Here is a 27,419-nt window from a genome sequence, read left to right on the forward strand (position 1 = left end):
AGGAACTCGGTTTTCTTCTGAACGTTTTTTCTCTGGTTTAGGAGGAACAAAGGTATTTTAGATGTGCTATTGTGTTGTTGTGTGTGCATCACTGCCCCCATGAGAAAACACCTCATAGTTCATTTTAACAGAAAGCCCTGAATGTTTTAATTCTTACTTATCTCACGTACGGAATAAAGTCGTCGGTTCCAGCTAACTGTACAGTAGCTCCAGAGAAGCTCTTGTGTGACAAATATTGCAAGTTCAACAAGAATACATACAATGCTGCATAAAAACTTGGCCAGAAAAGAAATCTTATCTGTTTATCTAAGAGATGTGCAGATGGTACTCAAAAAAAAAAGAAATAATAAAGGAGTACAGTATTTGCATAACCGATTATCAGCATCCTTGTAAATGTTTGGGTTTTTTTAAGGTGGCAGCACGCCTGGGATTTTGTTCTTACGGTTCTGTTTTTCCTCTCCAGGCGGTGCCAAGCCTGAAGGACATGAGGACGAGCACGAGATGGTAAACATGGAGTATGCTTGTGATCACTGCCAGGGTCTCATTGTAGGCAGCAGAATCAACTGCAACGTCTGCGAGGACTTTGACCTCTGTTTCGGCTGCTACAATGCCAAAAAATACCCAGACAGGTAAAAAATTTAGGGAAAATCCCAACAGTTTATTAGGGATGGTCTATTTTTTCCTCATCAGATGCTTTTCCAAAGAGGTTAAGAGAAATGTTTCATTTGTGTTAATAAAGTGAATGGAAGTGTCACAGATCTAGTTAATTCCCCCCACAGTCACCTGCCTACCCACCGGATCACCGTCTACCCCATGGTAACCATCCGCCTCAGCGATCGGCACCGGCTCATCCAGCCATACATCCATAACTACTCCTGGCTCCTGTTCACCTGCCTGGCCTTGTTCACCTCAGAGCTGATGAGCGAGTCAAAGGAGCCCGTGGTTCAGTGTCACGCTGCTGCGCTGCAGAGCCGCTGCTCCCAGCTCATTACTGAGTGTTTGATGAAGGGCCAGACAGGAAAAGGTAAAAATATATGAAGAAGATATATGAAGAAGGCTCTTTTTTGTGTAAGCAACATGCTTCTGAGTCTAAAAACATGGTTTCTCTGGAAACATTCTGTACTAATAAACATGAGGGAAATGAGCTCTGTCATTTATAATCGACATTATCATCGTCTGACTTCTGTCTCTTCCTCTTTCTCTTCTAGGTTTGCGAGCTTCAGCTCTATTGTCGTTGCTCTCCTCTACTGAGCCGGAGCCGTGTCGTCTCAGCCCAGAGCTCAGTCAGGAGCTCAGTATCTCAGACACTTCCTCTCTACCAGGTAGCACTGCAGCGATCTGCTCTCCACCTTCCTCGCTCTTTAAAACATTGTCTGCAGAGGAGACAGGGGGGCGGGGCCAGCTGGTTTCCCAGGATACACTGGACTCTCCGTCACTGTCCAGTGAAGACACGCTGTCTCCCGAGCTCAGAGGTAAGACATGGCATGTTCAAGTGTAGAGGACACAGAATGGATACACACATGGATATGATCCAATTGTCAATTAGCTTTTTGTGAGGGAGACTAAAGGAGTGTGTGAGGGAGACTAAAGGAGTGTGTGAGGGAGACTAAAGGAGTGTGTGCAGGAGACTAAAGGAGTGTGGTGAGGGGGACTAAAGGAGTGTGTGCGGGAGACTAAAGGAGTGTGTGCGGGAGACTAAAGGAGTGTGTGCGGGAGACTAAAGGAGTGTGTGCGGGAGACTAAAGGAGTGTGTGCGGGAGACTAAAGGAGTGTGTGCGGGAGACTAAAGGAGTGTGTGCGGGAGACTAAAGGAGTGTGTGCGGGAGACTAAAGGAGTGTGTGCGGGAGACTAAAGGAGTGTGTGCGGGAGACTAAAGGAGTGTGTGCGGGAGACTAAAGGAGTGTGTGCGGGAGACTAAAGGAGTGTGTGCGGGAGACTAAAGGAGTGTGTGCGGGAGACTAAAGGAGTGTGTGCGGGAGACTAAAGGAGTGTGTGCGGGAGACTAAAGGAGTGTGTGCGGGAGAGTAAAGGAGTGTGGTGAGGGAGAGTAAAGGAGTGTGGTGAGGGGGACTAAAGGAGTGTGGTGAGGGAGAGTAAAGGAGTGTGTGCGGGAGACTAAAGGAGTGTGGTGAGGGAGAGTAAAGGAGTGTGGTGAGGGAGACTAAAGGAGTGTGTGAGGCGGACTAAAGGAGTGGTGAGGCGGACTAAAGGAGTGTGGTGAGGCGGACTAAAGGAGTGTGGTGAGGCGGACTAAAGGAGTGTGTGAGGCGGACTAAAGGAGTGTGTGAGGCGGACTAAAGGAGTGTGTGAGGCGGACTAAAGGAGTGTGTGAGGCGGACTAAAGGAGTGTGTGAGGCAGACTAAAGGAGTGTGTGAGGCGGACTAAAGGAGTGTGTGAGGCGGACTAAAGGAGTGTGTGAGGCGGACTAAAGGAGTGTGTGCGGGAGACTAAAGGAGTGTGTGCGGGAGACTAAAGGAGTGTGTGCGGGAGACTAAAGGAGTGTGGTGAGGGGGACTAAAGGAGTGTGGTGCGGGAGACTAAAGGAGTGTGTGCGGGAGACTAAAGGAGTGTGGTGAGGGGGACTAAAGGAGTGTGGTGCGGGAGACTAAAGGAGTGTGGTGCGGGAGACTAAAGGAGTGTGGTGCGGGAGACTAAAGGAGTGTGGTGCGGGAGACTAAAGGAGTGTGGTGCGGGAGACTAAAGGAGTGTGGTGCGGGAGACTAAAGGAGTGTGGTGCGGGAGACTAAAGGAGTGTGGTGCGGGAGACTAAAGGAGTGTGTGCGGGAGACTAAAGGAGTGTGTGCGGGAGACTAAAGGAGTGTGGTGAGGGAGAGTAAAGGAGTGTGTGAGGGAGACTAAAGGAGTGTGGTGAGGGAGACTAAAGGAGTGTGGTGAGGGAGACTAAAGGAGTGTGTGCGGGAGACTAAAGGAGTGTGGTGAGGGAGAGTAAAGGAGTGTGGTGAGGGAGACTAAAGGAGTGTGGTGAGGGAGACTAAAGGAGTGTGTGCGGGAGACTAAAGGAGTGTGTGCGGGAGACTAAAGGAGTGTGGTGAGGGAGAGTAAAGGAGTGTGGTGAGGGAGACTAAAGGAGTGTGGTGAGGGAGACTAAAGGAGTGTGTGCGGGAGACTAAAGGAGTGTGTGCGGGAGACTAAAGGAGTGTGGTGAGGGAGAGTAAAGGAGTGTGGTGAGGGAGACTAAAGGAGTGTGTGAGGGAGACTAAAGGAGTGTGTGCGGGAGACTAAAGGAGTGTGTTGAGGGAGAGTAAAGGAGTGTGTGCGGGAGAGTAAAGGAGTGTGGTGAGGGGGACTAAAGGAGTGTGGTGAGGGGGACTAAAGGAGTGTGGTGAGGGAGAGTAAAGGAGTGTGGTGAGGGAGAGTAAAGGAGTGTGGTGAGGGAGAGTAAAGGAGTGTGGTGAGGGAGAGTAAAGGAGTGTGGTGAGGGAGAGTAAAGGAGTGTGTGCGGGAGAGTAAAGGAGTGTGGTGAGGGGGACTAAAGGAGTGTGGTGAGGGAGAGTAAAGGAGTGTGTGACTAAAGGAGTGTGTGAGGCGGACTAAAGGAGTGTGGTGAGGCGGACTAAAGGAGTGTGTGAGGCGGACTAAAGGAGTGTGTGAGGCGGACTAAAGGAGTGTGTGAGGCGGACTAAAGGAGTGTGTGAGGCGGACTAAAGGAGTGTGTGAGGCGGACTAAAGGAGTGTGTGAGGCGGACTAAAGGAGTGTGTGAGGCGGACTAAAGGAGTGTGTGAGGCGGACTAAAGGAGTGTGTGAGGCGGACTAAAGGAGTGTGTGCGGGAGACTAAAGGAGTGTGTGCGGGAGACTAAAGGAGTGTGTGCGGGAGACTAAAGGAGTGTGTGCGGGAGACTAAAGGAGTGTGTGCGGGAGACTAAAGGAGTGTGGTGAGGGGGACTAAAGGAGTGTGGTGAGGGAGAGTAAAGGAGTGTGGTGCGGGAGACTAAAGGAGTGTGGTGCGGGAGACTAAAGGAGTGTTGTGCGGGAGACTAAAGGAGTGTGGTGAGGGAGACTAAAGGAGTGTGGTGAGGGAGAGTAAAGGAGTGTGTGCGGGAGAGTAAAGGAGTGTGTGCGGGAGAGTAAAGGAGTGTGTGCGGGAGAGTAAAGGAGTGTGTGCGGGAGAGTAAAGGAGTGTGTGCGGGAGAGTAAAGGAGTGTGTGCGGGGGACTAAAGGAGTGTGGTGAGGGAGAGTAAAGGAGTGTGTGAGGGAGACTAAAGGAGTGTGTGCGGGAGAGTAAAGGAGTGTGTGCGGGAGAGTAAAGGAGTGTGTGCGGGAGAGTAAAGGAGTGTGGTGAGGGAGAGTAAAGGAGTGTGGTGAGGGAGACTAAAGGAGTGTGGTGAGGGAGACTAGAGGAGTGTGTGCGGGAGACTAGAGGAGTGTGTGCGGGAGACTAGAGGAGTGTGGTGAGGGAGACTAAAGGAGTGTGGTGAGGGAGACTAAAGGAGTGTGGTGAGGGAGACTAAAGGAGTGTGGTGAGGGAGACTAAAGGAGTGTGGTGAGGGAGACTAAAGGAGTGTGGTGAGGGAGACTAAAGGAGTGTGGTGAGGGAGACTAAAGGAGTGTGGTGAGGGAGACTAAAGGAGTGTGTGCGGGAGACTAAAGGAGTGTGGTGAGGGAGAGTAAAGGAGTGTGTGCGGGAGACTAAAGGAGTGTGGTGAGGGAGACTAAAGGAGTGTGGTGAGGGGGACTAAAGGAGTGTGTGAGGCGGACTAAAGGAGTGTGTGAGGCGGACTAAAGGAGTGTGGTGAGGCGGACTAAAGGAGTGTGGTGAGGCGGACTAAAGGAGTGTGTGAGGCGGACTAAAGGAGTGTGTGAGGCGGACTAAAGGAGTGTGTGAGGCGGACTAAAGGAGTGTGTGCGGGAGACTAAAGGAGTGTGTGCGGGAGACTAAAGGAGTGTGTGCGGGAGACTAAAGGAGTGTGGTGAGGGAGAGTAAAGGAGTGTGGTGAGGGAGACTAAAGGAGTGTGGTGAGGGAGACTAAAGGAGTGTGGTGAGGGAGACTAAAGGAGTGTGGTGAGGGAGAGTAAAGGAGTGTGTGCGGGAGAGTAAAGGAGTGTGGTGAGGGAGAGTAAAGGAGTGTGGTGAGGGGGACTAAAGGAGTGTGGTGAGGGAGAGTAAAGGAGTGTGTGAGGGAGAGTAAAGGAGTGTGTGCGGGAGACTAAAGGAGTGTGTGCGGGAGACTAAAGGAGTGTGTGCGGGAGAGTAAAGGAGTGTGGTGAGGGAGAGTAAAGGAGTGTGGTGAGGGAGAGTAAAGGAGTGTGGTGAGGGAGACTAGAGGAGTGTGTGCGGGAGACTAGAGGAGTGTGTGCGGGAGACTAGAGGAGTGTGTGCGGGAGACTAGAGGAGTGTGGTGAGGGAGACTAAAGGAGTGTGGTGAGGGAGACTAAAGGAGTGTGGTGAGGGAGACTAAAGGAGTGTGGTGAGGGAGACTAAAGGAGTGTGGTGAGGGAGACTAAAGGAGTGTGGTGAGGGAGACTAAAGGAGTGTGTGCGGGAGACTAAAGGAGTGTGGTGAGGGAGAGTAAAGGAGTGTGTGCGGGAGACTAAAGGAGTGTGGTGAGGGGGACTAAAGGAGTGTGGTGAGGGGGACTAAAGGAGTGTGTGAGGCGGACTAAAGGAGTGTGTGAGGCGGACTAAAGGAGTGTGTGAGGCGGACTAAAGGAGTGTGGTGAGGCGGACTAAAGGAGTGTGGTGAGGCGGACTAAAGGAGTGTGTGAGGCGGACTAAAGGAGTGTGTGAGGCGGACTAAAGGAGTGTGTGAGGCGGACTAAAGGAGTGTGTGAGGCGGACTAAAGGAGTGTGTGAGGCGGACTAAAGGAGTGTGTGAGGCGGACTAAAGGAGTGTGGTGAGGGGGACTAAAGGAGTGTGGTGAGGGGGACTAAAGGAGTGTGGTGAGGGGGACTAAAGGAGTGTGGTGAGGGGGACTAAAGGAGTGTGGTGAGGGGGACTAAAGGAGTGTGGTGAGGGGGACTAAAGGAGTGTGGTGAGGCAGACTAAAGGAGTGTGTGAGGCAGACTAAAGGAGTGTGTGAGGCAGACTAAAGGAGTGTGTGAGGCAGACTAAAGGAGTGTGTGAGGGAGACTAAAGGAGTGTGGTGAGGGGGACTAAAGGAGTGTGTGTGGTAGTTTAAGTTTGAAGTGAATAGTAAACAGAAATATACACAGACCACACCTCTAACTGGTGCACTGAACCATGATGTTTGGTTCCCAGCTGCTGACTCCAGTGGTGATACCATCACATCTCCTACCTCTGAGCATGTGGACAACAAAGAGCAGGAAGACGAGACGGAGCTGAAAGGACCTCTGCAGGAGCAGGTGTTTGCAGAGTGTTCCAGGGAGAGGATTCTGGGATTGCTGGCAGCCATGTTACCTTCAGCCAAACCGGTAATGTCTTGGTTACTTTTGTACAGCTGCTTCAATGTACTTACAGACGAAGGCATTTTTAAAAAAAAATAAAACCATGGTCACGTATTTAGCCTTTGACTCTACAGGGCACCACAATTTCCCTCTCTGGTCTGAGCCCTATTCTGCCTCTGCTCTTCCGTGTGGTCATCTCCAACGCGGGATGTCTGAACGAAGCCTACCACCTGACACTCGGACTCCTAGGGCAGCTGCTTCTGCGCATCTTACCTGCCGAGGCAGACGCAGCCGTCACCGAGGCTCTTTCTGAAAAATACGAGCTGCTGGCGCCGGCTAACGGAGCGATCAACGACATACAAGGCTGGAAAACCACTCAGCTTTTGTTCAGCCTTGGAGCTGTGTGTCTGGACAGGTCAGTTATCCTCGCAACATTCAGTACTCTGGTTAAAAAGACCGCAATCAGATCAGAGCAAAATAAAAACCCATCACCAAATAAAACCTGACATCAAACCAAGTTATTTTTATTTATTTATTTATTTTCCTTTAAATTTAACATGCTTTGGTTTTGTCATTCTAATTTTATTCCACATAAATACATGAATTAATAAAACACACAGACAGCACATGCACAATGAAATAAACATATTTTTTAATTAATAATTAATATTAATGAATAGTTTAATTAATAAAGTAATGTTATATTGATTTGTTTTAATTTATGATTTTTATTTGATTTTTTTTAAATAGATTTTGGTATATCATAGTCATTAAACTGCATTAAATTGAAGCAGAAAACCTCTAAAAAAAATAATTTAAAGGTGGGGTCTCCGTTGTTTGAAAGCCAATGTTGACATTTGAAATCACCTAAACAAACACGCCCCTAACCCAAATGTGTCCCACCCCTATTTTGATAGCTCCGCCCCATACATACACCAGACAAGTATAACCCAAGTATAATCCAGACAAGTATTATGGCGGAACCTGTTGGGGCAGCTGATCGAGGGGATATTTTTTAGCAATAAATGAACTCGATGAGTAATACTATGGTAATACAAATGTGTTTTTGTAGTACTGTGTGTTGTACCATGAAAGGTTTATCTCCGTTTCACACGGAAGACGTTCAGTTCTCTCCAGCGCTGGACAGCTGATCCTATATTAACACGGTCCTACTTCTTGCCTTGCCGTAAGCCTTTCTTCGCTTTCTTTCTTTCTTTTTATCCTCCATGTCAATGTTAAAACCGCTTTCTGCTAATGTCACACATGCGCACTGAACACTCTCTATGCCCATATTGACAAGACACGCCCCTTTCTGCTCATTGGCTTCATTGGTTAGTTTTGTTTTTGTTTTGTTTGGAGGCCCAACGCAGTTTTCTGAAGCATTTCTCAAACAACGGAGACCCCACCTTTAAGTAGAGAATAAATGCAGATGTTAAAGTTTTGGAAAGTTTAAATTTTGACTGTTGATCGAACAAACAAAGAAGCATCTGTGTTTCATATTTCATAAATCTTATGATCTAGCAGTAAACATCACATGATCTTTATTGTTGTTGCTCTCGACTGTCACTTGCTGCTTTTTTTTTTTTTACATTCGTAAGCACTTGTTGAACCAATATTTGCCATTTGGGAGGACATTATAATTATGAAAGGTTGTGTCCGGGAAGCCTCTGTAAACAGGAGAATGTTTCTGGTGTATGATCTGAATGTTTGTGTCTGTAATTAATCATACGATTGTTTTTCTGCTTCTGCTGTGTCATTGCAGTCGTATTGGTTTAGACTGGGCGAGCTCGGTAGCGGACATCTTGAGAAACCTGAACGCGTGTCCTCAGTGGTCCGACGTTATCGCTATCTTCACTGATCACTGCATTAAGCAGCTACCACACCAATTCAAACGCTCCAACATCTTCACTCTGCATGTCCTGGTCATCTTCCCTGAGGTATGGAAAAGCAAATTTGTACCCGGTGAGCACAATTTATGCCCCTTTTCCCCCTTACTAGAGTAGATCACCTCACCTGGATACTGTAGACACTGTAGAGCTGCTGCTGCTGCTGTAATCATAAAGACATGCTCATGCCTGGAGTCTTTCACACGTCTGCTCTTACTGAACATCCTTTCAACACACTGGGAACTGTTTGACTTTATAGTGCACCTGTGTAAATACATAACGATTTAGAAATTCAGGGTCCTGTTCATTTTCGAGGGTTTTGTCCTGTGAAAAATGGCTTATAGTTATCTCATTTTTCTACAACTGAGCAAATTATGGGCCTTTCCGAGGGACCACGGAGTGGCAGGGGATTCGAACTCACGACCTTCAGATCAATAGTCAAACACCTTAACCACTGAGCTACCACTTCCAGCACATCATTCCAGCCTCGTCAAAGTGATGAAAGTTAAACAAGCGTCTGAAATCGATTGTTCTTTGTGACAAGGTGCTGTATACATTAATGACCGTGATCCTAATACAACTTTCTGAAGGTAAACAAATGCCTGTGGTTTCAGGTGCTGTGTATGGGAACTCAGTCGGTGTTCCTAGACAACGCTAACGAGCAGCACAACATCATCCTGCTCAAACACTTCACCAAGAAGAACCGAGCCGCCGTCGTCGACGTCAAGACGCGTAAAAGGAGAACGGGTGAGAGACAGAGATCAAGAGAGAGAGAGATGCAGTCAAAGAGCAGTCCTGAACTTTGTTAACCTTAATAATAAACCATCACAGTACATGTCCTTCAGCATAAAACAGGTTCAGAGAGACTTCAGCAGATTTAACAGAAAGGCCAATGTGCAATATATATGTGTATTTAGAATCAGTTTTAACTGAGGCTCCTACAGTGGTGTCCCAGGCGTCTGTGTGTATATATATATGTATATATATATATATATATATATATATATATATATATATATATATATATATATATATATATATATATATATATATTCCCACGCTAGATTGCATGTTTTCCTCAGGGTACTACGGTTTCCTCCCACGGTCTAAAGACATGCTTTGTAGATTGAGTAGCATCTCTAAATTGTCCGTAGTGTGTGAACGTGTGTGTGTGATGGACTGGCACCTCATCCAGGGTGTAGCGCCATGGCTTGTGCCCGACTCTCCTGGGATAAGTGAAATCTAACATTTTCAAGCAACTCTATAAACTGTTCCTCTCATCTCCTTCATCACCTCACCACGTTGTTGATCATTCCCTAAGACAGCGCAACTCGTGTAGTTTTTTTAGTTCCTTCAGTTCTGACATGTCACGTTGCAGTTATATCCTTAATCACTGCTCCTTAATCGCTTTTCCCCCCCCACAGTGAAGGATTACCAGCTGATGCAGTCTGATGAGAGTCTGGCTCTGTCCAGTCATTACCTGAAGGATTTCATCTCCGTCGTGAGCCAGCTGCTGCAGAACGGGGTAGAAAGCAGCACCCCGGATGCTGTGGAGGCAACCTGGGTGCTCTCACTCGCCCTCAAAGGCCTTTACATCATCCTTAAGGTGACACAAGCTTCTTATCTATCATGCAGAATAGTCTCACATAAATGCGAGGAAATTTACAGATTTAGAGTGGAATATCAGAACAGGGAAATTTCCTGTTTGTAGTAAAACAGGAAATTCAGCTTCATGTTTGTTAGCACTGTAGTTGACCACATGCTTGCTAACGTTGCTTTTGACAGCATGCTAACGTTTGTGCAGAAATATAATGTCTTGCCTCTGCTTTTTAACTCCGCATTATCGATTATGAGCTAGACAACAGACAGTAAAGTGTGTGTGTGTGTGTGTGTGTGTGTGTGGCAGAAGCACGGCAGCGAGCAGGTCCAGCAGGCCATGCACAGCGCTGGCCTCATGCAGTTGCTGGTACGCAAATGCAGTAAGGGCACTGGCTTCAGCAAGACATGGCTGTTGCGTGACCTGGAGATCCTTTCCATCATGCTCTACTCGTCTAAACGCGAGATCCACTTCATGGCCGAAGAGAGCGAGAGCGGCGAGCGAGAGGAGGACAGAGAGAAGGACAAAGGGCACGACTCGGACCTTTCCAGCTGCTGCGCCGAAGACGCCGATCCGCTCGAGGGGCTGGATGAAGAGACCAAAGCCTGCTTCCAGGTGAGTGCAACAAACAAGACGATACAGAAAACACAACAACAAAGTTCTTCTTTGCGCACGAGTCATTTTAAATGTTCCATAAACTATTCATCCTCGTTCTAGATTCTTTTTACCAGATATGGGATACACAGTCATTTCAGATTACATGATTAGTGATGCAACAATAGTGATTTCCCAATCTGGAAGAAGATTTTTTGGTCCTTGTTGTGATATTAGTATAAAAAGTTGTAATCTCTTTATTATTAATCAGTCAGGAGCGGCACGGAACGTGTTATGTACTCGGTATACGTTCACACGCTCAGACTGCTAGGATCGTCGTTTCTAACACTAGTGTGTTGATTTGAGTAACGACACACAGTAGGCAGGAAGTGCAGCACACTATGGCACTAGGCGACACACCCCAAGGAAGTGAGCATGGTATTGGAGCAGTATCAGTATTGATGCATCCTTTTACAGGGCATGTAAATACACGTAAAAAATGTTAGGGTCTTCAACCGTGTGTCTTCTTCCAGCTTACTCATGATGCTCTAAATGCTCCTCTGCACATCCTGAGAGCTTTGTATGAGCTCCAAATGAAGAGGACGGACTCGTTTTTCCGGGAAGTGCAGAAACGGTGAGTAGACTTTTCCCTTGTTATTTTAAAGATTGTTCGTTTCAGGTCATATCTGATATAGCAGTTTAAAGCTGAAAGTCCTCCTGTCTGATCAAACGAAAGGAGCGTCTGTAAAACAAACCAAAAAAACTCTTGAAAGGGAAATGATCGGAGAATGCCTTGATTCTCTCAGGTTTGACGGAGACGTGATAAAGACAGACGAGACGATTCGGACGCTGGCACAGAAATGGCAGCCTGCTAAGCGTACGCACTCGGACGAGCGTCATGCGAAGGCCGTGGACACGGACATGATCATCACACCCTGCGTGGTACGTTGCTTTTGGCCATCTTCAAACATTAAATGTAAACGTTCATGATGCCCAGTGCTTAACATAAGGAGTAGGAAGTGTAAGCAATACAAGGTGATGTTTCTCAAAACCCTTAAAAGCTTCAGACGAATCAGTACCGTAGACTCTGACCTCTCCGAATGTTTCCTCTCTCACAGCTGAAGCCAAGCCGCTGCGAGACGGCCACAGAGGAGACGAACGCAGTGACGCAGAAGCTGATCACCATCACGGAAAGCGAGCTGCAGCTCAGTTATGCCAAGCAGCGGCGCACCAAGAGCTCAGCGCTGCTGCACAAGGAACTGGATGCGCGCAGTAACAAGGCAGTGCGCCACTACCTGTTCCGTGTGAATGAGGCCATCAGCATCCTGTACGCCCGGCACGTGCTGGCTCTGCTGCTAGCCCACTGGCCTGACAGTGATCCTATCAGCGAGGAGGACTTGGAGCTGAGTGGAGCCTCACACATGGCCCACATCCTCGACATGCTCATGCAGCTGGAGGAGAAGCCGCTGTGGGAAAAGGTACGTCTGTGTGGAAGCAAAATATACGCACTATTCTTATATACGCTGATTGTACTTTGTACAATGCGCACACTTGTGTTGAATGTCGTCTTCTGTCCTGGTGCAGATCCTGCAGAAGGTGATAAAAGGTTGCAGTCAGAGCATGCTGGACAGTCTGTCCCTGACTGCGTGTCAGTTCATGGAGGAGCCTGTTATGGCCATGCAGGTCAGAGAATCCAAACACCCCTACGACAACAACACTAACTTTGAGGTATGACATTTTTTGCATCTGTCCTCATTCTACATTCTGCCTCTGTCCTTGTTTTCATACTGCTCCAATCCAGCTTCCAACCTGCTCCTATACATCCTCCATGCCAACAACAAGCAATATACTGACCCATTATTGCCACCATTCTGCTTCCCATCTGCCCCAGTTCTGACTCCATCTTGGCAAACTAGAGCTCATATACTGGCCCCATTCTGCCAGCATTTAGTCCTCACTCTTCCCCAGTGTTTCGGTATTATTCTCATTCTGTCAGTGTTTTGCCCCATATCACCCAGAGTCATCTCACATACTACTGCCATACAGCCCCTATACCTACCATAACTACACCATTCTGCCCACATGCTGCCCTATTCCTCTTCCTTTCTACATCATGCTGCCCCTAGGCCACCCCAATGTTTGCCTCATTATGTACCCAATCTGCCTCAGTTCTACCCTTTGCCTATATTACCACTATTCTACAGCATTTTGCCTCATTCCTCCCTACATCAGCCATCAGCTTCCCAACAGTACCCCATTTTGCCCGCATTCTGCCACATCCATAGACCTCCCTGTTCTGCCACAATGTTATAAATAATAGGATTACATTGTGCGCTGGTGCTATAACTGAAATCTTGCCCTTAATGATCTTTTACCTCCACTGATTCAGGACAAGGTGCACATCCCCGGAGCATTTTATCTGTCTGTGAAGTTCGATTCTCGATGCCAAACTGAGGAGGGATGTGACGAGCTGCAGCTGGCCAGTAGTGCCGACTTCCAGCAGGACCTGCACACCTTTAGCGGCTCCTACCACAAATGGGCTGATGTGGAGATACCAGGTAATGAGTTCACACCCAGTTTGGCAGGGCTCACAGGGCCTGCTTGTCTAACTGGTAGGTAAATCTCAAGCTTTTAAGCCTGAACAATTTCCCAATTCCTTTTGATGAAAACCAGCCACATACCATAATGCTACCGCCACCATGCTTCACTACAGTGATGTTGGTGTCAGGATAACCAGCAGTGTTAGGTTTCTACCAAATGTAGTGCTTTGTGCCAGAACCAAAACGTTCATTTGGTCTCATCAGTATCTTTTTCTACATTATTTCCATCCTGGCTTCCAAATGAGATTTCAAACGACTTCATACGGCATTGTGAGGTGTCCAGGCTTTGGTTGTCCTATGGACATCGTATCCTGTCATTGAGTTTTGGTGGATGGTTTCCTCTAGTCTAAGGCACGGTCGTGCCATAATTTTCTGGTTTTAAAATAATGGATTTATTGTATTGTTTAATCCAAACACTGATTGATATCTTCCTAGAAAACCCAGACTTGTATTGATGGCTCTTTGGTCTTCAGTGTTAGAGACAGTGTAGATGCATGACATCAAATCACAGTTAAGTCATTTCACGGTTGAAGAAGGCTGAATACTTATCCACGGCACTATGTAGGTACACTATTAGGCAAGTGTAGTAAGGTGTGGATTTTCATTACTCTTTTTCTCCCACAGGGGACACTCTTCACTACAGGTTTGTGTCAGACATGAGTAATACAGAATGGGGCTACAAGTTCACTGTGACTGGAGGACATCGTGGACGCTTCCAAACTGGTTAGCTCGCTCTCTCTCTCTCTCTCTCTCTCTCTCTCAGTCTGTCACTCTCTCTCTCTCTCTCTCTCTCTCTCTCTCTCTCTCTCAAATAACGGTCTGTTTTCTTTCACTGTTTATCCTATTTTTAGTAGAATAGCTTTCAGGACCAGTCAATTTCCATCAGAATTGCTTGACCCGATTCTACCTCTGCCTGCTCGTGTGTGTGTGTGTGTCAGAGAGAGAGAGAGAGAGAGAGAGTTGGCATGCATCTCCTGAGCGTGTGTGATTGATTACTGTAGTCATTTTCTAAGCAGCAGCAGGTGCGCTCTCCTCACCTGCGCCTTCTCCACTCTTATCACACTAATTGAGTCGTGCACCTTTTTGCCCCAGCGTTGGAATTATAAGTCTATACAGGAATATCAAATATATTTTATTTTCCATCCTTGGGCTAAATGCTCTGTATTAAAGGTGGGGTCTCCGTTGTTTGAAAGCCAATGTTGACATTTGAAATCACCAAAACAAACACGCCCCTAACCCAAATGGGTCCCACCCCTGTAATTATAGCTCCGCCCACACATACATACTTAGCCCAGGCAACTAATGGAAAGAAATGTGTCTTTATCATAGCTGAAGGGAGGAACAATACGATTGCAGATAAACAAACAAGCAAAAATGACACACAAGGATAATCATGTAAAGGACGACTTATATTAGTTCTGTGTAACAAAGCAAAAAACGTTACTCACCTATCGAGAAGGAAAGTTGGCCGCATATTCACAGACTGGAGTTTCCCGAGTCAATAACTCCTGAACTAAACGCTGTTACTACACAAAACACGGTTGCCTCTCTACATTACTACGATAGAAAAGAGGTGTTATTTGTGTAGTAACAGCGTTTAGCTCAGGAGTTATTGACTCAGGAAACTCCAATCTGTGAATATGAGGCCAACTTCCTGCTCCTTCAGTTCTCTCCAGCGCTGGAAAGCTGATCCTATATTAACTCGTCCTACTTCTTGCCTTATCGTAACCCTTTCTTTGCTTTCTTTATTTGTTTTTATCCTCCATGTCAATGTTAAAACCGCTTTCTGCTAATGTCACAAATGCGCACTGAACACTCTCTCCGCCCATATTGATAAGACCCGCCCCTTTCTGCTCATTGGCTACACTTTAGTTTTGTATTTGTTTTGTTTGTCGGCCCGACTCAGTTTTCTGAAGCATTTCTTAAACAACGGAGACCCCACCTTTAAATGCTCTGTTTACATAGAATGCTAATGTCATTCATCTCATGATAAGGGGAATTAAGATAAACTTGGCAACCCTGGCTTTTCCGTTGCCCTTTCAGGTAAATAGTAGAAAATGAGTCGTAATGCAGAAAAGGGCAGTTCCTAGTACAGGAGCCATCATTGTACATAATTGGCAATAATCTTAAATTTAAATCTTAAATGCTAAGCAACAAACTTTTATTTATGAGTATCTCTCTGAATCCAGTCAAATGGATAAAACTGATCTGATATTAACTCAGTACTCTAATAGCTCTGCTCCAACTGCCGATGTGGTTCATTTGGAAATCCCACATTGTTTTCCATTTCCAGCTAACAAATAAACCATACCTAAGTACACTGGCTTTATTTGTTTACCCATCCTGCTCAGGTACAGTGTGAGTGAAACCAGGACGTACGAGTTGGTATAGCTCTGAAGATCTGTCTGTTTGGGAAATCTTCACATGGAGTCACTTTTAAAATCTTATTTCACAGATTAATGTTGCTTATAGTCATTTAGTCTTGTCGATGATCCAGAAAGAACAACAATAATCGACTTTATTTATGCTTTATTCTTGTCCAAACGCAGGTTTTGAGATCCTGAAGCAGATGTTGGCTGATGACCAGGCTCTGGCCCATCTGCCGCTGGCGGTCATCTGGGAATGGCAGGTGAGCGTGGCCTGTCGTCAGACAGGAAGTCAGCGCTTAAAGGCAATTCACCTGCTGCTGCGGATACTGCAGTGTCCTACTCAGTGGTATGTGTTAGTTACAGCTCTCTTTCTCACACACACACACACACACACACACACACACACACACACACACACACACATATACACACAGACTCTTCTCTTTCAGTTCAGTTCAGTTCAGCGCTTTATTGGCAAGAAAGTAAAACCACACTGTTACCAAAGCAAAGTTATATGAGTAATATACATATGTGCATATGGAATTATTACAAACTTATTGAACAACAACAACAATGAGGGAGAAAAGAGCAAAACAAACAGGAAAAAAACATAAGTTAGTTGTGTGTGTGGGTGTGTGTGTTCATGGTGTATGCGTCTCTTCCACTCTGTTTCTTTCTCTCTCTCTCTCTCTCCCTCTCCTCTCTCTCTCTCTCACTCTCTCTATCTATCTCTCTCTCTCCCTCTCCTCTCTCTCTCGCTCGCTCTCTCTCTCTCCCTCTCCTCTCTCTCGCTCGCTCTCTCTCTCTCGCGCTCTGCTGGTCTCTTGACCTGCCCTGAAGATCAGGGTAGATCACACAGACGCAGCAGAATTTCCATACCAGCAGCATTCCAGTAAATTTGTGCGAATCTATCCATCCCGTTCTGAGCCTGCTACTGTCAGACCATGAAGTCAAGAATTAGAGCTGACAGGGAAGCTTTGAATTCCTTTAAAAGTTCATTTATATTGGGTTTAGTACTCAAATGTTAGCATTTTATACTGCTCCAATCATCGCTTTTCTTTTTCTTTATTCAGATTATTTTGACTATATTGTTAAGCAAACTAATCCAAAAGTATATTATTTTATGACTTATTCTTTATTAAGTTTAATAACATTTTCGATTTTCAAACCTTACTTTTCCAACAAAAAAATAAATATAGAAATAACTAGAAGGCTTCTGTGTTAGTTAAGAAAGCAAAATATTAATGAGGCAAAAATAAAGCAAAATCATAATGAGGGCTGATGGGTTTTGTGTAAAAAAAAAAAAAATTTGTTGTTATTATTATTATTATTATTGCTTCAATGTAGGGTATTTAATTGTCAAATACAGGGTATCAACTGACGGCGTAGTTTGACACACATTATGATCTATTGTGTTTAAATTAAATTCCATTATGATTGCAACATTAGTGTTTTATTTTTTTTGGTATGCTAGAACATCTATATCACTGTTAACTTTGCGCTTTTGCCGTCATCTGTAATATCATTCAGTAAATTTATTTGCAGGTGTACTGTAGGCGAAGGAGAAAAATTGTTTACCACTGTTTATAATTTTAATATAGAAGTAGTATAGAAACATTTCTTTTTGTTAGACTCTGCTTTAAATGGTGTCAAACGGTACGCAATGGCAAAATAAGCTCAAACAACAAATGTTGGGTAAGGAGAGGTGCACGCTGGGTAAGGAGAGGTGCACGTTGGGTAAGGAGAGGTGCACGCTGGGTAAGGAGAGGTGCACGTTGGGTAAGGAGAGGTGCACGCTGGGTAAGGAGAGGTGCACGCTGGGTAAGGAGAGGTGCACGCTGGGTAAGGAGAGGTGCACGTTGGGTAAGAACTAAATGGGCGTTGGGTAAAAGGTCATTTCACATCACTTTCTAGTTCAGCAATAGACATTACAGTTGTATACCTTCTCATAAGAAGTATTAAATGCCTTCTCATATGCAGTAAATAACAATCTGTGAAAGGAGACAGATAAAAGTACAATTTGATGATGTAAATAAGGGAATCTAGACATAGGTAGGTACCTTTTGGGGGAAAAATCAATATATATATATATATATATATATATATATATATATATATATATATATATAGATAGATAGATAGATAGATAGATAGATAGATAGATAGATAGATAGATAGATAGATAGATAGATAGATAGATAGATAGATTTCCCTTAGATTTTGTTATTTCCTTCTCTACTCAACTCCACAGTATGACATCATAGTATCAGCAGCAGGCAGCTGTGTGTGTTTACCAGACTTAAGTGTGTTTAGAAACCTCGACTGATCCCAGATTCAGAGTAAAGGGAGTGGAGTTCCCTCATTACCTCATGTATAGGCATCCAGAAGGATGTGAGCTACTCCTTTAATAAGTTGACGCCTGGGCTTCAGATTTACAAAGCTTTTGCATAAAGCACGAGCCACATGCTTCCCCTCTTGATTGTTGCCATGACGATGGGTTCACATGCCAGTGAGATGATTTGCATGTTTTCCATGGTGTCTGGACTCCAGTACATGATCATCTCCAGCAGGCTGTTTGTGTGTGTGTGTGTGTGTGTGTGTGTGTGTGTGTGTGTGTGTGTGTGTGTGTGTGTGTGTGTGTGTGTGTGTGTGTGTGTGTGTGTGTTGTTCTAAAATGTGGATATTATGGTCTGTGGTGTCAGATGAATAAGAGCTTGGAGGAATAGACCATGCAAATGGCTCCCTGCCCACCTGTGGCTGAAAGTGGTGCAGCAGTCAGCCAGAGCACTGAATTACAGCAGATGACTGTGTGCTTATTAAAGAAAGAATGATCTCATTCTTTTTTCTGTTTGTGTGTGTGTGTTCATATCTATGTACATATCTGACCTCCCGTGCCGACACCTCACAAACGTGTGTGTTTTATTCTGTTGAATTTTTATTTGAATACTATCCAGATTTTCCATAATAGTGATGTCAGACCCCTTGTTCCACTTTTACTCACATTTCCTTTCAGCAAAATGACCTTTAATAGAGGAATAAATTTGTCATTTGTGCCATACTTTATTTACACACACACGCTTATGTATTTGTTTGTTTATTAATTTGTTGGTTGTTTAATTGAGTAAAAATAAAAGTGTATGTGTATGTGTGTGTATGTGTGTTGCTCTGCCACTTAGTGCTGACGAGCGAAGACCAAAACCTAGGAAGATTTTCTAAATGTAATGGCAGTACATCAAGTCATTGCTGAGATATTTCCTCAGTTACTGGTTTCTGAAGCCCTCACAAGTTTCCGTTCGCTAACATCTCTGCCAGATTTTGGGCTTGATATACAGTATAAATGTAAAAACATGGCTGAGATTTGGTCTCACTTTCTGTGAAGTGCCAAGTCCTGGTCCTTCACTCACATTAGAAGTTTGAGTCTAAATACAACACTCTGGTGCCAAGAAATTCCCTCACTTCCTGTTTAACTGCTTTACTGTCACGCAAACTTTCACATTATAGACACACACACACACATAAAACTGTTGGATTTGTCAAAGACCCAATTGGGATGATAAGAATATTTATATTTGCCCTATTTGTGGCGTAAGGTAGCTGAAACTGTCCTCCATCACTGTGCAAGATTTAATAATATAATAATAATAATAACATGCATCTACATACTTGTCCTTAAAAACAATATTTAAAACCTAATATTAAAATAAAAAGCTTCTTCTGTAGCTGAATTTCAAATGACTCTGTTGGGAACCTGCCACATGACCTATCTTACACTATGTAGTGATCACGTCCAGAGAATAGAACGTCATTTTCTACATGAATTAAATTACTGCTGTGGGAGAAACTACAGATTTTAAGCCTATGAAATGCAAAGGTACTGTAGGAAAAAAAAAAAGGAAACATCACTAAAGGTCCAAATGAATCTGGAACCTCAAGATGATGATTCTGGAACCTTGTTATTATTAAAAGAGAAGAGAACGATTCAGTTTTAGATTTTGTAGTTGATATGATATGAACACATGAATGTGTTGCTGGAGCTAACGGTCTCCTAGAGTGTGGGCAAATCATTGTTTCATTAATATTCAAACAATTTAAATAATTTAAAATAAGTTAGTCTTTCCTGTGATGTTCAACCAACTGTGTGTGTGTGTGTGTGTGTGTGTGTGTGTGAGAGAGAGAGAGAGAGATTTAATATCTTGATAGGGACTAACGTGTTCCCAAATGGATAGAAGGAAAATGTAATTAAAAATGAATTCTAAAAGAGCTGTAAGGATTGCTTTTGCTTATTGAGGTCATGATTATTGTTAGTCTCTGTGGAGCAAAGCGATTATTATGAATGGCATTAATAATGGAGAATAAGGAATTTACACAGATGTGTGTGTGTTTTTTGCAGGGGCTGTGATCTGACCCTGCTCAGGCCACTGTGGCAGCTCTTTACCACAATGGAAGGTGGAGTAAATCATGATCCCACCAGCATCAGCGTCCTGTTGCCACTTCATCGAGCTCTCACTGAACTCTTTTTCATTGCTGAGACCAAAGCCATGGTGAGATTTTACCTTTCTCCTCACACACACACACACACACACACACACGTCACCATTCTCAAGAATGAACGTCTACTTTGTGTCATGAGAGTTTGTGTGCATTACATTACTCAGTGTATAAGTTCTAGGTGTGCTGAACACACTCTGCTTATCTCGTCCACCTGCTCACCTGAACAAAGAACTGTGTGTGTGCGTGTGTGCACCTATATATATATATATATATGTGTGTGTGTGTGTGTGTGTGTGTGTGTGTGTGTGTGTGTGTGTGTGTGTGTGTGTCTATATATATATGTGTGTGTGTGTGTGTGTGTGTGTGTGCTTGTCACACATATATATATATATATATATATATATATATATATATATATATATATATATATATACGTGTGTGTGTGAGTGTGTGTATATGTGTGCGTGCGTGCGTGTGTCTATATATATGTATATATATGTGTGTGTGTGTGTGTGTGTGTGTGTGTGTGTGTCTATATATATGTGTGTGTTTGAAAGAGCAAGAGAGAAATGAAGAAAAGAACTCCATTAGAGGGCAGTAGCACATCTTGACAGCTTTTAGTAAAGCATGTGTTTGTTACATGATTACATGTACAGTCAGGTCCATAAATATTGGAACATCGACACAATTCTAACATTTTTGGCTCTATACACCACCACAATGGATTTGAAATGAAACGAACAAGTTGTGCTTTAACTGCAGACTGTCAGCTTTAATATGAGGGCATTTACATCCACATCAGGTGAAGGTGTAGGAATTACAACAGTGTGCATATGTGACTCCCACATGTTAAGGGACCAAAAGTAATGGGCCAATTGTCTTCTCAGCTGTTCCATGGCCAGGTGTGTGTTATTCCCTCATTATACCAATTACAATGAGCAGATAAAAGGTCCAGAGTTCATTTCAAGTGTGCTATTTGCATTTGGAATCTGTTGCTGTCAACTCTCCAAGATGAGATCCAAAGAGCTGTCACTAACAGTGAAGCACGCCATCATTAGGCTGAAAAAACAAAACAAACCCATCAGAGAGATAGCAAAAACATTAGGCGTGGCCAAAACAACTGTTTGGAACATTCTTAAGATGTTGTGTATATACACACACACACACTGCCCTGAAATGCACACTCAGTACAAACTCATACATTGTGTGAAATATAAGGATAAGGTTTAGTTTAAATACAGTTTTATGAGGGTTAAAGAACCCTTGCCATGTTCCCCTGCAGCATGTACAGCAGGTAGAATACAGCAGGCTCTGTGGAACTCCAGCCTGTTTCACCAGGAACAGCAGAAGTTCTTGAAGGACACACGGGTAGTGACAAAAAAAAAGAAAAGAAATCAACACAACGCTAATCACTTATCAACGTTCCACAAGCGTTCATGAGGAAAGTGCATCTTGTTACCGTAGATGGCATTAAAGCCTGGAGCTTTTCACACACACACACACCAAGAGGAGTCTGGCTTGAATCAGGGCCACGGACATTTTTCTACCACAATCCCACTTTTAGTCTCTCTTTATAAACATCGCAGGCTTCTTATCTGTGTCCTAACTCGCTGCTCTGTCTGCGTGTCCTTCACTTCATCACTGGCGAATAAATGCAGTTGGAAAATCAATTTGTCTGTGTAAAAATAGATGAAGATAAGGGATGACTGAAGTGCTAGCGTCGATCATAATGTTTATTGCAGTGGATGATTAAGTAGATGTTACCCTGGTGATCTGTAAACGAATGCGTTCCAGGACGTTGTGCTGAAATTTAAACAGTTTGTGCACAGTATCCATCGGACGTCCGAACTTATTTGAGAATGGATGATTAGGCATGGAGTTTTAGTCTAAACTCCTCTGACGACTCGTTTGTTTTGTTTTCAGGAGCAAGGCATACTTCAGGAGTATCTCCTCGCTCTGACAACCAACGAACAACTCGTAACACACACAGCTCAGGTAAGACCAGCTTCCTCCTCTCCAGTCCCCTCGTATATTAACCTCCGTAACAGGAAGCGTTCAAACACGAATACTGAAGACGGAACATGAAGAAAATTAGAATTTATATGTTTTTATGAGTTAAGGAGTCTACTGATATAATACACTCGTGTGTGTGATGCAGGACAGTGATTTATATTTTATTTACTTGTTTGTTTGTTTATTTATTTTGTGCATCACAGTGTGGCTCAAAGACTGATTCTCAAAGTCAGGGGTCTTATGGTCTGGTCCTCATGATCTGTTTTACTGACCTTTTTTTTTGACTAATCATATTCCTACAACATTTAACACCAAAAACAATGAGAAATCCAACGAAGGCAGCAGAAGAGACAGCAAAAGTTTTGACTCCAGAATGCAGCGCAGCTTTATGACTCACAGCTCAGCTAGTACGTGACCCGCGCTCAAAAAGGTGAAGCCTTTAAACCTGATCTGTCCGAACAGCGTGTAAAGATCAGGACGTGGACTGAAGAGAACGAAGGAAGCGCCGCAGATCTCTTTAATCAGACCCGCAGTGAGGGTCATATCACGCCGGCAACATGACCAAACACTGAAATTGTTAAAGAGTAAAAGAAAAGCGATTCAAATTTAAAGTCAGCTCAGAAATTCATTCTAGAAATGAATCTTGGATTAGGAAGATGGAACCGCAAGGTGGATTTCTTCTTTAAAGAAGCACTTTGATGGACATGTTAGAAATTGTATACTATTATTTAAACATTTTTAACATTCATGCGTGGGGTTTTAGCAGGAAAAGTACAGCCCGGAGCATTCGTGACTACATTCACCGTATCTTTTAACGTATGATTGAGATGGATCCAGCAGGTAAAGTTTTCACACGTGACCATGTTTACATACGCCTAAAGCCTGATGTAGCACGCTACATATCATGAAAACTTAATGAGACTGATCCGGCTGTGTTTTGTTGTGTTCTCTGTGCCAGCGTTCGGTGGAATAGCGTTCGTTCAATGCCGCTGGATCGGGTTTAATATAACAGCCTGAAATGTGTGCTCGGTGTGGGAGGCTTGTCTAGAAACAGAGACTATCCCGGAGACATCCGTATTAAAAATCGGATCTCGCCGTCGGTTACGTGCGTGTTATCAGCAGAGCGTAAATTCAGAACTGCTTCTGGGGAAAGAAAGTGACAAAAGAAAAACAGATTGACAACAAAACAGGAAAGAGATGAAGCTTTTAAAGCACGTAATGATGATAAAGACAGTGTTGAGTGAGTGCAGGTGACAATGTTCATGTAGAATATATTTGCCAGATATTGTAATATCACAGGATATTGTGACTCATGTAGTCACTCTTTACAGCCGTGGTGAGCAGAAAAGCATCTCATTATGCTCTAAACATCAAATCTTCAGCTGGATGAGAACTACAGCAGGAGAAGACCGCATCAGATTCAGCTCCTTTCAGTGAAGAGCAGGAATCCGAGGCCGTCACGGATGCAGACTCGCTCTAACTGAACATCACGTGCCATGAGCACTTCATGTTCTTCATGAACTCCCTTATCTTTCTGCCTTGCTAAAGTTTTAGTGCTAGAATTCCTTGGTCCATAGCAAATGGTCTCGCATCAGGATCAGATATAATATAAAAATCACAAACCTTGCTAGTTTGTGTCTCCTGTGAATCACCGAAATACTGAAATGTTTTCGACAACACAACAATTGCTGCCTCTGCAGCGTGACCGTCAAATGATGAGACGCCGAAGCTGACGTGATGCATCGTCGAGCGTGTGTGTGTGTGCGAGCGTGTGTGTGGGTTGTGGTTATCTCTTATGCTTTTAGTAATTATCCCGCACGGATGTGATCAGAAGAGGTGGGAAGATGACCGTGTTGTTTGTGTTGTTGTGTTGTGTTCAGTGTAGGCTGCTGAAACACACTGAAGTGCATCTCTTCATGTCCACAGCACACTCATACTTTAGTTTTGGCTAAAACTATTTTTTTTAATATATATATATATTATTTATTTATTCCTGCACCAGAAATGTTTCTAAGTGCACGTTTCCAACAAAAGTGTCGCTTGTGTGACTGCGGTTGATTACTGCGTAGGTGTGTAACACAGTCTGGTGAATTACCTGCCATATTCTTTTACTTAATCATCCCTCTGGATGTTGTTCTCACCTTCATTCTCTTTCTTTTTTATGTCTTTTTTTCTCATCCTTTATGGCACAGGCACTGAAGAACATCGCTGCCATCAGCTTGGCCATCAATTACCCAAATAAATCCACCAGACTGCTGAATGTTTCTCCCTGAGACGGGGAAAATCGGGGCTGTCGGCGCCGTGTGTGTCCTCCATCGCTGCCTTATAGCAGGCAGGTAAAAGGTGTTCCAGGAAAGCCCCAGCGCAAGCTCGCTCTCTCTCTCTGTCTCTCTCTCTGTCTCTCTCTCTCTCTCTATCTCTCACTCTCTCTCACAAACTCACACACACGTATATGCAGCGTCTTCCGTCTTCAAGGGACACTGAGAGAAGAATTACCCTTGTTGTCGTGTCATTTTAGTCGATATCATCAGAATTAGCATTACGGACGGGCCAAAGGCATATCGCAAGAACTCGAGCATTCTTCTTCCTCCTATTTTTTTTCCCTTTTATTAACCGCCCTCTTCATTTCTTACTTGAACCAGCTCCAGTTCTGAAAGCCGGGCAGCGGTGCCGCGTGCCAAATTTCCCAGCGTTTCCCTCAGTAAAGTCGCTCTTTCCTCCCTTTATTTATGCTCCTCATCAAGCGCACCTCGGGCGAGACAATCGATCAGGCTGAAAGCAGGTCACCTCTCTCCGCTTTCGGCCCTAAAAATACAAGCGACCCACACAGCCTCATCCGTCAGGGCGGCCTGAGACTTGGGTCCAAACCAGCGACAGCCTCAGAGAGCCGCTTCGAACAGTTTATTCACAAATTTACAAAACGACTGTAACAAAACATGCCTTTTTTTTTTTTTTAATCATTATGAATACTATTATTATTATTATTATTATTATTTGAATGTTCACATCATCTGTATACTGTTATATATCCATCACTTGAAAACTCATTCTTCTACATGAATTTGCGCCTGGGAGGTCGCTTTGATGTGCCACAGGAAACTGTAGCCTTAAAGCGATCAGTAAACCGACGGGTTCAGAATAAGGGACGACCTCGGACCTGAAAATGAAATAATCTTAGTTTGTTTTTTTTTTTTTGGTTGTTTTTATTTTTTTTTTAATATGCTGCTTAATTTTCTGGTTTGAACAGTTAGACTAATTAGATTAAGGGAATTGCTATTTGAATCCTGGTGGTAGGAGATTACAAGTTAGTTAGTTTTTTTTTCATTACATAGGACATCAACAAGCAGACGTGTGATTAAAACTATATTTTTGGATTTTATTTTAGTGGGTTTAAACTAGAAAACGATTAAGATAAATAGTCGTTGACGCCAAAGAAACTTCTCGCCTGAAAGAAAAAAAAAAAAAGTCAAGGAACGTTCCGGAAGTAGTTCCAGTAGTGCGGATCTTCCGACAGGATATTTGGATGATAAAACAATAGACATTAAGGTATTTTTTGCATTACTGACTGAAGATAGGGATCAGTAGGAACGGTTGAGGTTAAACACAGACCCTTTAGTCGTCAGTAAGTTTGTTTACAAGAAGAAGAGAAAAAAAAAAAAAAAAGAAAGAAATGCAAGTACGTATACAGAGCATTTTGCATTCGGTGCCTGAACTTCACTCTCAAGATGGCTGCCAAGAAGACTTCAGTCTCTCAAAGCCTCAGATCTGAATAAATTCATGTGCCTATGTTTGAAATGAAGCAATCTTGATTTGTCATTTCATTGTAAAAGAACGTAACCATTATTTTTTTAAAATGAAAAATCTATGGCTTTAATTTGAAGTATCTTTTTTTTTTTTTTTATTATTTTCATGAATGTCATCCTTTTTTTGTATTTGGTTTCATCCATTTCTCGGTTGATGTTTCATGTGAATTAAAAATTGACATGAATGTAAATAGTTATGTTATATATAGGAAAAAAAAATATTTCATATCAACTCACTCCCCATAATAAATCCAAATTATTTAATATATTGTTCTGGGTTAAGAATTAACTCTTGATTTTGTATGTCATGGCACTTGAGTTTTTAATTAAAATGCAGTTGATGCTTCATGGCTTTCTGTTTTTCTTTTCTTTTTTTTCTTTCTTTTTTTAAAGGTAAAAAAAAAACAGTAAATTAAAGATTGATATTTTGTAGGGATGCATCGATACCAGGTTTTCAGATGGTTTATGTTTAATACTACACTTTTACATAATACATTATAATTAAATGAGTTTCATTCTTAGTATCAGTTCACAAAAAGAAGCCTTTTGTCACATCTGCATTACAGCACTATGAAAAATTTCTTGTTTTCATATATCATCTTGTTTTCATTTCAAAATTCTTGTTTTCATATATCTCAGCTTTTTAGGAAGTATGGGTCAGGGCACAGGGTCAGAAATGATACAGCATGATAGAGAGTCAAGGGCATCAATCAGCAGCGACAGCTAGGTGATGCAGGGCCTTGAACCGCTGGCCTACTGTAATCTAGACTGATCTCAACTCCCGAGCCAATCAACATGGACGTCACAGAAGGGTTTATTGGCTCTCTTTTTGTATCTTCACTAGAGAGCAGGTATCCTTAACCCCTGAGTACAACAGAGCGAAAACATTGACGTGAAAACCCAACATAAGGAGACATGAATTGTAGATCTGAAGTGTACAGGGCTCAGTGCTCGCAGAAGAGAATTGCTCTTCTTGCTTAATCTCTCTTCTTCTTTCTCTCATATCCCAGTTTCTCTTCATGCTCTCTTCACTGCTCCACATTCTCAAATACCTTGGTGTGTGCACACCTTGGGCACCTCGCTCTCTCTCTCTCTCTGCTTGCACACCGTGTAACTGTTCTGGTGTTGTCAAGACTCCATAAGTGGCCAATGAACAGAACTTCAACAAAATAAACTTTACATTAAAACTAGAATGAATTTCCTGGTTATGTAATTTTGTATGTGTACCTATTAAGCATGTAGTACACAGTTCTTGACGGGGAAACGATTTATAATCGCACTCTTTCGTGCCACTCAGATGAAGACGGCGTCTTTTTTTAGTCTACTTGCTCTCAAGTTTGTTTCCTAATATTCTAGGGAGTTTTTCCTTCCCATTGTTGCCACTGGTTTATTCATTTAGGATAAATTGCTAAATTATTATTATTATTTTTTTTTTTTTTTAAAGTTTACATCCTGATTTTTTTTTCCTGTAAAGCTGTGTGGTTGTAGGACATTGCTGTAGTAACACTGTATAATGTAGTCTGCTTTGTTTCAATTGTTGATCAAGATGTATAAAGATTACAGTCATTTCATATCAACTGTTGCATGGAAAAGCAGATTGCAATTGGTTTGCCTCACGCTAGCTGTTAGGATCGGAGCATTTTGATAAACGAGGATGAGGATGAGTACGTGAACATGTCAGAGCAATCAAATATTGAA

At 43.4% G+C, this 27,419-nt stretch overlaps 1 protein-coding gene across 2 annotated transcripts in view; it reads left to right on the forward strand.

The window, feature by feature from the left end:
• The window catches only part of zzef1 (zinc finger, ZZ-type with EF hand domain 1), a 57,272-nt gene extending 31,683 nt beyond the window's left edge, over positions 1 to 25,589 (forward strand). The window contains exons 35-53 of one of the 2 annotated variants that reach the window (XM_060862486.1): positions 464 to 629; positions 780 to 1,024; positions 1,209 to 1,472; positions 6,223 to 6,395; positions 6,503 to 6,783; positions 8,131 to 8,305; positions 8,869 to 9,001; positions 9,679 to 9,860; positions 10,161 to 10,466; positions 10,979 to 11,079; positions 11,252 to 11,387; positions 11,564 to 11,923; positions 12,030 to 12,173; positions 12,835 to 13,003; positions 13,670 to 13,768; positions 15,595 to 15,760; positions 19,805 to 19,955; positions 21,829 to 21,900; positions 24,111 to 25,589. In XM_060862486.1, coding sequence (XP_060718469.1) covers positions 464 to 629; positions 780 to 1,024; positions 1,209 to 1,472; positions 6,223 to 6,395; positions 6,503 to 6,783; positions 8,131 to 8,305; positions 8,869 to 9,001; positions 9,679 to 9,860; positions 10,161 to 10,466; positions 10,979 to 11,079; positions 11,252 to 11,387; positions 11,564 to 11,923; positions 12,030 to 12,173; positions 12,835 to 13,003; positions 13,670 to 13,768; positions 15,595 to 15,760; positions 19,805 to 19,955; positions 21,829 to 21,900; positions 24,111 to 24,191 — 3,404 coding nt within the window. In that variant the 3' untranslated portion in view covers positions 24,192 to 25,589. The remainder of the gene's footprint in view (positions 1 to 463; positions 630 to 779; positions 1,025 to 1,208; positions 1,473 to 6,222; positions 6,396 to 6,502; positions 6,784 to 8,130; positions 8,306 to 8,868; positions 9,002 to 9,678; positions 9,861 to 10,160; positions 10,467 to 10,978; positions 11,080 to 11,251; positions 11,388 to 11,563; positions 11,924 to 12,029; positions 12,174 to 12,834; positions 13,004 to 13,669; positions 13,769 to 15,594; positions 15,761 to 19,804; positions 19,956 to 21,828; positions 21,901 to 24,110) is intronic. The other variant, XM_060862488.1, reaches the window with a different exon arrangement.
• Positions 25,590 to 27,419: the final 1,830 nt, after the last annotated feature.

The sequence above is a fragment of the Tachysurus vachellii genome, chromosome 26, assembly GCF_030014155.1.
Source record: "Tachysurus vachellii isolate PV-2020 chromosome 26, HZAU_Pvac_v1, whole genome shotgun sequence".
Classification (NCBI taxonomy): domain Eukaryota; kingdom Metazoa; phylum Chordata; class Actinopteri; order Siluriformes; family Bagridae; genus Tachysurus; species Tachysurus vachellii.